This window comes from Panthera leo, chromosome Y (genome assembly GCF_018350215.1).
Source record: "Panthera leo isolate Ple1 chromosome Y, P.leo_Ple1_pat1.1, whole genome shotgun sequence".
Classification (NCBI taxonomy): Eukaryota; Metazoa; Chordata; class Mammalia; order Carnivora; family Felidae; genus Panthera; species Panthera leo.
Window position 1 is genome coordinate 254,415 of NC_056697.1, and position 12,079 is coordinate 266,493.

The 12,079-nt window shown below is 64.0% G+C and overlaps 1 protein-coding gene across 4 annotated transcripts in view; it reads right to left on the bottom strand.

The window, feature by feature from the left end:
- Positions 1–12,079, bottom strand: part of PPP2R3B (protein phosphatase 2 regulatory subunit B''beta) — a 58,999-nt gene that overhangs the window by 21,958 nt on the left and 24,962 nt on the right. For all 4 annotated transcript variants that reach the window (XM_042926565.1, XM_042926568.1, XM_042926567.1 and 1 more), the window contains exon 2: positions 3,209–3,394. In XM_042926565.1, the coding sequence (XP_042782499.1) occupies positions 3,209–3,394 (186 nt within the window). The remainder of the gene's footprint in view (positions 1–3,208; positions 3,395–12,079) is intronic.

Below are 12,079 nucleotides of genomic sequence, written 5' to 3' on the forward strand. Positions count from 1 at the left end.
ACAGTGTTTCTAACGTGGAGTATTGGTCTCGCGATCGTCTCCGTTTCCCAACACGCTTACGGCGCCCCATAAGCGAGGTTTCCACGCCTTGACAGACAGGTCGGAACGGTCCCAGCATGCGTGTCACTTCCGCCGGACGGCACTGCCTGGCTTCGGCCCACACGGTCGGGGATGTCCGTGGTCCCACGCTACGGGCAGAGTGGGAACCGCCTGGACAGACGAGCCGCGAGCGCCAACACAACGTTCGGCGAGGAAACACCCTCGTGCACAACACCGTGCTGTGTACCTGAGAAAGGTATGAAATTAGACACGTGTGAACTTTCTCACGTACGTACGCCTTTCACGGCACGCGCGTCTAGGCGTACAGAAGTGAACATCGGAACACGAAACAAGCAGCAGGTAAACCAACGCCGTGAACACTGCTCGTTCTGGGTGCAGGAAGACCACACAGGTGAAGATGCATGGACAGAACCTGTACCTCCCTGAATACGTCTGGCTCTTTGGTCTGGACCTCAGAAGCACATGCTTTTACCAATGTTTTAAGGAGCCAACCGCCTCAAGTCATGACCTCGCACTTTCGAGAATTCAAGTCCCATGTCGGGTCCCGTGCTGACAGTGTGGAGCCTGCTCGGGATTCTCTCTCTCTCTACCCCTCCCTGACTCACGTTCTGTCTCTCTCAAAGTAAACAAACTTAAAAAAAATTTTTTTAGGGGGGGGGAAAACATTTTTTTTAGTTTAAAAAATATAAAAAGCCAATCCCCAACTGATCCTCTAACACAAGTGTTAACCCGAACACTGAAACCACACAAAGGAATCATGAGAAAAGTACAAACAGGACCACCTAAGAATATAAATAAACCAAAATCAACAACAAAATACGAGCAAACAGAATCCAGCAATGTATAAAGAGGACTATGCACCCAGACCAAGCGGGAAGCACCCCAGGAATGCAAGGTTGGTTGAACCACGGAAAAATCAGCTCACAGAATACACGGTCTCAGCACAAAAACCGTCTTAGCAGATTCAGAAAATGCATGTGAGGAATTCAATATCCTTTCCAAATAAACACCACACACCAGTGGTGGCAACAAACATCCTCAGCCTGACAGCGGTACCTGTGAGAACCCCACGACCAAAGTCGGGCCTGATGCTGCCGGAAGAGCGGATATTTGCCCCTCTAAACCAAGAGGACTGCCCACGATTCCGCTGGTCTCTCGTGCCACACGGGATGCGCTCGCACAGCAGTCGGACACCGTGAAGAAACGGGCCACATCCACACCGGGAAGGAAGAAGTCAAGCTACTTGCACGTGTGAAGGACGCGATCGTGCGTATGTGAAACCCTGGTGACTATGCCAGAGCAGCACTGGAACTAATCCGTGAGCCTCGAAGGCTGCGGGACACAAGATCGATGCACAGTAATCAACTCCATTTCTACACACTTGCAATGAACAACGTGAACACGTAGAAAACAATTCCAGTCACACAAGTATCGAAAACAGTAACGTGCTCCAGAAGAAACGTAGTAAAAGATGTGCCAGGGACACTTGAAAACCACCAAACACTTCTAAGAAACGGTAAAGATGTAAATGAACAGACAGAAAACCTCTGTTCGTAGACCGGAGCGCCCACACTTCCCGAGACGACGCACAGATTCCCAGTGACCCTCCTCAGATGCCTGCTGGCATCTTTGTAGAAACCGAGAGGCGGTGCTGAAATTCACACAGAGCCTCGCGCCGCCTGAAACATCTTGAACGAGAAGACTCGGATGTGCTATGCGGCCCTGTTCAGAAACCTACTACAAAGCAACTAATCTACACAGTGTGGTTCTGGCACGACAACAGAAACACAGGGCCATGGGACAGGATCAGCGCCCGCTAATCAACCCGCATGTGACGATGCACTGATTTCCAATGAGGGACACGAGACCAGTCAACGGGGAAGGAAGGGTCTCCTCCAGCAGTGGCGAAGGGACCCCTGGATTTGGACACACACAGAGATGACGTTTGTGGGCGCCCGGCTGGCTCAGTCGGTGCACTGTGGAACTCTTGATCTCGGGGTCGTGCATTCGAGCCCCACACCGGGGGTAGATGTTACTTAGAAATGAAATTAAAAAGAAAAAAAAACCGATGAAGTTGTGCCCCGACATCACCGTATACAAAACTCAAGATACATGCATAAGTAAAACTGTAACACTCATACGAATATAAACAAAAAACCTTCACAACTGAGATTTGGCAATAAATTCTTGCTAGGACCCAAAAAGCACGAGCAATGAAGGAAAAAGTACATAAAATGAAATTCATCAACACGAAAGGCTTTCTGTGTGGCATAGGACATGACCTAGGAGGGGAATACGCACCAAGGGAACAGGAGGAAACACGTTTACACCACGTAAGTGATGAGGGACGCGTGTCTGGACACAGAGACTCTTAATATTCACGCTGAAACGACAACCACTTGAGACACGGGGCAAAGGCCGTAGACACGCGTGGGTCCAGAGGTGGGCATACGGCCAACACACGCGTGAAACGCGGTCGCGGTCGTCCGTCCTCAGGGAAGAGGGCAAGCCAGACCCACAACGAGGCCCCAGCGCACACACATCTGCGATCAGAGAGATGGCTCATGCTGGCACGGGAGCAGAGGCAGGGGAACCGCACACACTGCTGGGTGCCACAAAACCGTGCAGGCGGTCCGGGAGAGGTTTCGTGGCTCCACAAGCATCGGGCGGCATTCCCACGTGACCCCAGCCACGCAAGTCCGGGAGAGAGGTCTCGGGTGTGCGGCGACCCTGGACCCGGCCGGGTCACGTCTGCACGCATCAACGCTCCTGGAACGCACCGTGTGCGGACACACGGGGGCGCGGAAGCGCACACAAGGCGGCGGCAGCTCGGCCGAGCCACCACCTCACTCCACGGGGTGCAAGCGTGGACCGTGGGCCAGTGCCACCCGCTCACAGGAACGGCACCCTGGACAGGGAGAGACACGGGGTCGGAGGGGCCGGGGAAGGCGTGCGCAGGGCCTCTAGGCGCCGGGTCCCTAAGACGCGCACACGTTCACACCCGCTGATCCCGGGAGGGCATCCACACACACCTGGGTTCTCCCGCGTCCGGGACTACCGTTCCGACGACGTGCGTAAGCAGGACCCCGAGCCGCGAGCCCGCGGAGGGGCTGAGGAACGTGTGCCGCTCTCACGCAGGGGCACCCACCTTGGCCACGCGGCCCATGTCCTCCACGGTGGCCCTCTCGTGCGGGAACTGGGCGAAAGTCCGCTCGATCTTGGCGATGACCGCGTCTACGTTCACGGTGTCCTGGGGACGGCCGCGAGGGAAGTAGAACGCGGGGATGCTTTCGCTGCTGGCGGGCGGCAGGGGCTCCTCCTTCTTCGTCTGAACCTGAGACAAAGCAGACGGCAGGCCGTGAGGACCGGGAAACGTGCGTGGCCTCAGCTAACGTGACGAGCAGAGCCAGCGGCTCTAACGAAGTGCACCGAGCACCACAGACCCGACGTGCACAGACGACCGCACACGCTTCCTGTGGGTCACACAACACCCCGGACCCGACGTGCACACAGGACGTGCACACAGGACACACTCCCGGTGGGGGGTCACACAGCCCCGAACCCGACGTGCACACAGGACGGCACACACTCCCGGGGGGGGTCACACAGACCTGGACTCAATGTGCACACAGGACTGCACACGCTCCCTGTGGGTCACACCTCGGACCCACCGTGCACACAGGACCGCACACGATCCCTACGGGTCACACGACGCGAGAGTGAGCGCCAGTCCTCCACAGGTCCTCCCCACATAGCCGCCTTCACCCCTGCGTTGCAGGTGGCCCCTCAGGACCCCAGGACGGGAACCGGTGAGGCCCGGGCTGACCGGCATGGATGCTCGGGAAGACCCTGCCTGCAGGCCCATGGTGGGGGCAGCACCAACTTTGTGGTCCCCCCGCAGTCCCCAGGGGTTCAGAGCCAGCCCCGTGGTCCCCGCGTCCCCAGGGATGAGCCAGGTGGACACAGATGACCAGACGGCTGCATCCAGGAAAGGGTGAACTTCGTGTGCGGCTTATGCGTGTAACCGCTTGTTCCCACACACATGCTTCCTGCACAGGGACGTGCCCTCCACCCCGACACGCGGGTCCCTCAGACACACACACACACACACACACACACACATTCTTACAAGGATGCGCCCTCCACCCTGACATGCGGGTCCCTCAGACACACACACACACACACACACACACACACACACACACACACATTCTTACAAGGATGCGCCCTCCACCCTGACATGCGGGTCCCTCAGACACACACACACACACACACACACACACACACACATTCTTACAAGGATGCGCCCTCCACCCTGACACGCGGGTCCCTCAGACACACACACACACACACACACACACACACACACACACACACACAGTCTTACAAGGACGTGCCCTCCACCCCAACACGCGGGTCCCTCACACACAGAACCTCAACCCCACGGTCCTGGTCGCCAGAAAGTCACGGGCACAGGAGTCATCGCAGAGCCAAAGCCGCCGCCCTGGGCAGACCTGAGGTGGCGCCACGTGTGACGTAGCGTCTCAGCGCGGTGACGTCCGCGCATCCCAGGTGTGGGCCTGGTGGCCGGTGGGGCGACTGCAGTGGCCACTTCGCACGCAAAACGGCGCTGCGTTTTCGAGTCCCGCGAGCAGACACGATCGCTCGGGTTGACGGCTGAGGACACGTGTGCTCGGGGTCGGCCTAGGGCCACACGCCAGCCGGGTCCAGGGACGCCGAGGCAGGGGAGCGTCACGGCGCCCTCGCGGCCGCCCTCACGAAGCCGGCTGCCTGTCCCCGCGGGCCGCTGGCCCCCGACAGCGCTCGACAGCATCTGTCACGAGGAGTGCGCGTGGCACCTTCTGCCACCACACACGCCCGCCCGAGGCTGCGGACGGACAGACGCACACGACCCCCGACGACCCTGCCTCCAGCTGCCCCGGCTGGCAGAGACCAGGCAGCACAGTCCAACCTGCAGGCGCACGTCTCGCCCAGACTCCGCACTCTGCGGAGCTGGGACACGAGACGGCCACCTGATGCTGCTGCAGGAGCAGACCGGTGTCCTGGCGGGGAGGGCAGTGAGGGGGGAGGGCAGGCAGGGGGAGGTAGTGAGAGGGAGGGCAGTGGGGGGGAGGGCAGGCAGGGGGAGGCAGTGAGGGGGAGGGCAGGCAGGGGGAGGCAGTGAGAGGGAGGGCAGTGGGGGGGCAGTGAGGGAAGAGGGCAGGCAGCGGGAGGCACTGAGGGGGAGGGCAGTGAAGGGGAGGGCAGGCAGGAGGAGGCAGTGAGGGGGAGGGCAGTGAGGGGGAGGGCAGGCAGGGGGAGGTAGTGAGAGGGAGGGCAGTGGGGGGGAGGGCAGGCAGGGGGAGGCAGTGAGGGGGGAGGGCAGTGAGGGGGAGGGCAGGCAGGGGGAGGCAGTGAGGGGGGAGGGCAGTGAGGGGGAGGGCAGGCAGGGGGAGGTAGTGAGGGGGGGCAGTGAGAGGGAGGGCAGGCAGGGGGAGGCAGTGAGGGGGGAGGGCAGTGAGGGGGAGGGCAGGCAGGGGGAGGCAGTGAGAGGGAGGGCAGTGGGGGGGCAGTGAGGGAAGAGGGCAGGCAGCGGGAGGCACTGAGGGGGAGGGCAGGCAGGGGGAGGTAGTGAGGGGGGGCAGTGAGAGGGAGGGCAGGCAGGGGGAGGCAGTGAGAGGGAGGGCAGTGGGGGGGCAGTGAGGGAAGAGGGCAGGCAGCGGGAGGCACTGAGGGGGAGGGCAGTGAAGGGGAGGGCAGGCAGGAGGAGGCAGTGAGGGGGGAGGGCAGTGAGGGGGAGGGCAGGCAGGGGGAGGCAGTGAGAGGGAGGGCAGTGGGGGGGAGGGCAGGCAGGGGGAGGCAGTAAGGGGGGAGGGCAGTGAGGGGGAAGGCAGGCAGGGAGAGGCAGTGAGGGGGGAGGGCAGTGAGGGGGAGGTAGTGAGGGGGGCAGTGAGGGGGAGGGCAGGCAGGGGGAGGCAGTGAGGGGGAGGGCAGTGGGGGGGCAGTGAGGGAGGAGGGCAGGCAGCGGAAGGTAGTGAGGGGAGGGTAGGCTGGGGGAGGCAGTGAGGGGGAGGGCATGCAGGGGGAGGCAGTGAGGGGGAGGGCATGCAGGGGGAGGCAGTGAGGGGGAGGGCAGGCAGGGGGAGGCAGTGAGGGGGAGGGCAGTGGGGGGTAGGGCAGGCACCGGGAGGTAGTGAGGGGGCAGTGAGGGGGAGGGCAGGCAAGGGGAGGCAGTGAGGGGGAAGGCAGGCAGAGGGAGGCAGTGAGGGGGAGGGCAGTGAGGGGGAGGGCAGGCAGGAGGAGGCAGTGAGGGGGGAGGGCAGGCAGGGGGACGCAGTGAGAGTGAGGGCAGTGGGGGGGCAGTGAGGGAGGGCAGGCAGGGGGAGGCAGTGAGAGGGAGGGCAGTGGGGGGCAGTGAGGGAGGAGGGCAGGCAGGGGGGGAGGCAGTGAGGAGGAGGGCAGGCAGGGGGAGGTAGTGAGGGGGGGCAGTGGGGAGGCACTGAGAGGGAGGGCAGTGTGGGGGCAGTGAGGGAGGGCAGGCAGGGGGAGGCAGTGAGAGGGAGGGCAGTGGGGGGGCAGTGAGGGGGGAGGGCAGGCAGGGGCAGGCAGTGAGGGGGAGGGCAGGCTCGGGGAGGCAGTGAAGGGGGAGGGCAGTGAGGGGAGGGCAGGCAGGGGCAGGCAGTGAAGGGGCAGTGAGGGAGGAGGGCAGTCAGCAGAAGGTAGTGAAGGGGAGGGCAGGCAGGGGGAGGCAGTGAGAGGGGAGGGCAGGCAGCAGGAGGTAGTGATGGGGAAGGCAGGCAGGGGGAGGCAGTGAGGGGGAGGGCATGGGGGCAGTGAGGGAGGTGGGCAAGAAGTGGGGAGGCAATGAGGGAGGAAGGGAGTGAGGAGGGAAGGCACTGCAGGAAGCAGGGCACCAACTGGAGGAGGAGGAAGGAGCAGGGGGGAGGCCACCTGCGAGGACAGGAGGCTGTGAGGACAAGAGGCTCAGGGCACAGGGAGGCGGGGGGAGGTCTGCTGCGAGGACAGGAGGCTCAGAGCACAGGGGTGGGGGGGGAGGCTGGCTGCGAGGACAGGAGGCTCAGGGCACAGGGAGGAGGAGGGGGGAGGCCGGCTGTGAGGACAGGAGGCTCGGGGCACAGGGAGGAGGGGGGAGGCTGGCTGGGAGGACAGGAGGCTCAGGGCACAGGGATGGCGGGAGGAGGCCGACTGCAAGGACAGGAGGCTCGGGGCACAGGGATGAGGGGTGGGGGAGGCTGGCTGCAAGGACAAGAGGCTGCAAGGACAGGAGGCTCAGGGCAGGGAGGAGGCGGAGGAGGCCGGCTGTGAGGACAGGAGGCTCGGGGCAGGGAGGAGGCGGGAGAGTCCGGCTGGGAGGACAGGAGGCTCGGGCACAGGGAGGAGGGGTGGTGGAGGCCGGCTGCGAGGACAGGAGGCTCGGGGCAGGGAGGAGGCGGGGGAGGCTGGCTGCGAGGACAGGAGGCTCGGGGCAGGGAGGAGGCGGGAGAGTCCGGCTGGGAAGACAGGAGGCTTGGGGCACAGGGAGGAGGGGTGGGGGAGGCCGGCTGCGAGGACAGGAGGCTCGGGGCAGGGAGGAGGCGGGGGAGGCTGGCTGGGAGGACAGGAGGCTTGGGGCAGGGAGGAGGCGGGAGAGTCCGGCTGGGAGGACAGGAGGCTCGGGGCACAGGGAGGAGGGGTGGGGGAGGCCGGCTGCGAGGACAGGAGGCTCGGGGCAGGGAGGAGGCGGGAGAGTCCGGCTGGGAGGACAGGAGGCTCGGGGCACAGGGAGGAGGGGGGGAGCCCAGCTGGGAGGACAGGCAGGCGCACCACGCAGGGAGCTACAAGCACAGGCCCCACGGCGGGACCCGCCAGAAGCCGCCAGCCCGTCGGTCAGCGGCGGACACACACACGCTCCGAGCACTGCACACGCACCCCTGCCCACGGCCACACGAGCCGGGGCGTGAACCACGCGATGCCCCAGCAGGCACAGCACAGGGCACGTCCCGGGCCGCGTCCCCGGGGGCGTTCCCTCCGCCGGCAGGACCTCCTCCCGGCTCAACGACCACCTCCCCGGTGTCCCCCTCCTCCCCGGTCACCGCTCAACTCGGTCCCCGCCCTCCTGGGTCAGGGTCCAATACGGTCTCCGTCGCCTGGGTCACCCCTCCTTACGGTCCCTGTCCTCCCTGGTCGTGGCTCAACATGCTCCGCACTCCCTGGACACGCCCTCGGTCCGGCCCCCGTCCTCTGCTGTCCCCAGTAACCCCTCTGGGACGGTTTCTGTCCTCCTCAGTCACAGCTCACAGACGGTCCTGTGTCCTCCTCAGTGACTCGTCAGGGATGGCTCTGTGTCCTCCCTGGTCCCGTGCCAGGACAGTCTGTGTCCTTGTCTGTCACACATCAGGGACAATCTGTGTCCTCTTTGGTCACACGTCGGGATGGGCCCCGTCTCCCCATCAGGGACAGTCACACGTGAGGGACAGCCCTGTGTCCCCTCAGTCACGTGTCAGGATGGTCCCCATGCCTTCAGTCACACGTCAGCGACAGTCCGGTGCCCTCAGTCACACATCAGGACCGTCCCTGTCATCAGGCCCTTCTGTCCAGGCCTCAGCACTCAGAAGCCTCACGTCCCAGACATGCACGTGTTCCCGAGACTTGTCCTCTGTTCAGTCACTGGGGGGGCCCCGGAGACCGTGGGGGCTGGCACGGCGGGACAGGCCAGCTCAGTGCTCCAGGGGCCTGAACCTCTACACAGAGCTGCAGACACAGTGCATGCAAGCAGGGTGTGGTGGGGGGGACAACATGGGAGAGTGTGGTGCAGGGAGGGAGGGGGAAGGGGGGGTAGGCAGGGCGCGGGAGGGAATTGAAGGAGGGAGGGAGGGCGGGAGAGGGAAAGAAAGAGGGAGGGTGAGGAAGGGAAGGAGGGAGGGGCAAGGAGGGAGGGAGGATGGAGGGAGGAGAGGGAAGGAGGGAGGGAGGGGGAAGGAGGGAGGGAGGGGGAAGGAGGGAGGGAGGGGGAAGGAGGGAGGGGATAAGGAGAGGGGGAGGGAGGGAGGGGGAGGAGGGAGGGAAGGAGGGGGAAAAGGAGGGAGGGAGGTTCGCGTCCGCGAACCGCGCTGACTGACGTCCTCTGCAAGCAGGGAGGCCTCGGGGTCTCCCACGTGCTGCTGTCTGCCGTTCTGTCCTCCCGCCCGGCCCCGTCCACGCACGTCCCGCACCTGGCCCGCGAACGAGCAGACGAGCTGCGCCCTGTCCCAGGGGGAAGCAGGGAAGGGCATTGCTTGAGCCGTGATGGCCTCAGCCCCGACGCCTGACGCACACCCAACACCCGGGCCCCAGACCCCGGCCGGGACGTCAGCTCTGAGCAAAGCTCGGCCGACGTGGACGGCGGGACCCCCGGCTGTGACTTATGGAGGGACACCGGCGTTCACCGCACACTCGCCCCAGATGGGACCCTCGTCCGCTTCCTGGTGCCGCACCCCCCCCCCCCCCGAGACCCTGTTCCAATACGGACCCCTCGTCCCAAGCCACGAGCACACGCCTCCTCTCGTCTCTGACTTTCCCAGAAGCCCCGTCCTCTCTTCTCCGCCAGCCACGCTACTCAGCAAACCGTCTTCCCGTCCTGTGGCTCACGTTGTGGCTGCGAGACACCAAGGGCCCCCGGGGGCTGGCCCTGGGGGACCCCCCCCCCCCCCGGGACCTTGCGCTCGGCCTGCCGCCCCCAGCCCCCAGCCCCCAAGCGCAAAGCGTAAAGTCGTGCCAGACGGGCAGGGCCTGAAAGCAGCAGCGTCCTTCTGGGGGAAACGCATCATCACGTCAGGACTGCACACCTCCCCAAAGCCCCGAGGAGAACGAGCCGTCTGCGGTCACGGCGCAGAAACACAGAGGGAGGCCCTCAGCCACTTCTGCACCTGGGAAACTGAGGCAGGTGACAGTTGTAGCACAAGCGGGGGGGCAGGGTGTATGTTTGAGAGAGAGAGGGAGAGAGAGAGGGAGAGAGAGAGGGAGAGAGAGAGGGAGGGAGAGAGCGAGAGAGACAGAGTGTGAGCAGGGGAGGGTCAGAAAGGGAGGAAGACAGAGAATCTGAAGCAGGTTCCAGACTCCGAAGTGTCAGCACAGAGCCCGACGCGGGGCTTGAACCCACGAACCGTGAGATCGGGACCAGAGTCGAAGTCAGACGCTCCACCGACTGAGTCACCCAGGAGTACCAGAGTCCCCTTATGTATTTTGAGAGAGCACGCAGGCAGGGGAGGGGCAGAGAGGGAGGGAGGGAGGGAGGGAGGGAAGGAGGGAGGGATGGAGAGAGGGAGGGAGCGAGGGAGGGAGACAGGGAGGAAATCCCAAGCAGGCTGGGCACGGTCAGCAGTGAGCCCAACGCAGGGGCACAAACTCACGACCTGTGTGGTCACGACCTGACCTAAACCGTGAGTGGGGAGCCCCCCAGGCACACCTAAAAAACAGCATGTGTTTAGAAGAGACGCGCGTGAGGGGGCCGGGGTGGCTCGGTCGGTTAGGCCTGCGACTTCGGCTCGGGTCACGGTCTGGCGGTCCGTGAGTTCGAGCCCCGCGTGGGGCTCTGTGCTGATGGCTCGGAGCCTGGAGCTTGCTTCCGTCTGTGTCTGTCTGCCCCGTGCCACTTGTGCTCTCTCTCTCTCTCTCTAAAACTAAATGAACATTAAAAAAAAACTTTGGGGGGGGCACGTGGGTGGCTCGGTCGGTTAGGCCTGCGACTTCGGCTCGGGTCGGGACCTCGCGGTCCGTGAGTTCGAGCCCCGCGTGGGGCTCTGTGCTGATGGCTCGGAGCCTGGAGCTTGCTTCCGTCTGTGTCTGTCTGCCCCGTGCCACTTGTGCTCTCTCTCTCTCTCTCTAAAACTAAATGAACATTAAAAAAAAACTTTGGGGGGGGCACGTGGGTGGCTCGGTCGGTTAGGCCTGCGACTTCGGCTCGGGTCGGGACCTCGCGGTCCGTGAGTTCGAGCCCCGCGTGGGGCTCTGTGCTGATGGCTCGGAGCCTGGAGCTTGCTTCCGTCTGTGTCTGTCTGCCCCGTGCCACTTGTGCTCTCTCTCTCTCTCTCAAAAACTAAATGAACATTAAAAAAAATTTTGGGGGGGCACGTGGGTGGCTCGGTCGGTTAGGCCTGCTACTTCGGCTCGGGTCGGGACCTCGCGGTCCGTGAGTTCGAGCCCCGCGTCGGGCTCCGTGCTGGGCCTTCAGAGGCTGGAGCCTGCTTGGGATTCTGTGCCTCCCTGTCCCTCTGCCCCTCCCCTGCTGGCGATCTGTCGCGCTCTCTCAAAGACAAGTAAACGTTAAAATACAACAGAGGTGCACGTACGACGTAAGGGCCCAGGCTGCACGCGTCTTGAAGTGCGGGAACGCAGGCCACGGTGGCCCCCAGAAGGCAGCGGTGGCTGCGATTCTGCCGTCCGCACGGCACCGCGGGGACGTCCCGCGTCGGCACCACACCACAGCGCCCAGGGGCCGTCACGGAGGCCCCCGCGACTCGACCCGCAGCGTCAGCGCTCTGGTGCCCACGCGGCCGCCCGGCAGGGACGCAGGCTGAGCTCCGTGCCCCCGGGCGCCGCTGAGAAGCAGCCCGGACGGACGGACGGACGGACGGACGGAAAGGGAGAGAGAAAACAGCCGTGTGCGGCCACGCGAGATTCACAAGTTTAATCTCCGGGACATAAATAGAGCTCGGCCCAGCACAGCTGGCGCACACACATTCCCGTCCGCACACGGGGCGTCCTTGGGAGCCGGCCACCTCCCGGGGCCGCGAGGCAGGCCTCTGCGGGTTCCGCGGGGACCGCGCGGGGCCTTCCCTGACCTCCAGCACACGGGACAGACCTGTCCTGGACCCGAAGGAGGCGCACCCGCGGTCGTGCTGGATATGCTCTCTGAGGAAGAAAAGGAGGAAGACAGAGGAGAGGGAGGGAGAGAGAGACAGAGAGGGAGAGAGGGAGAGAGGGGGGAAGAGGGAGGGAGGAAGAGGCAGAGAGGGAGGGACAGAGAGCGAGAGAGCGAGAG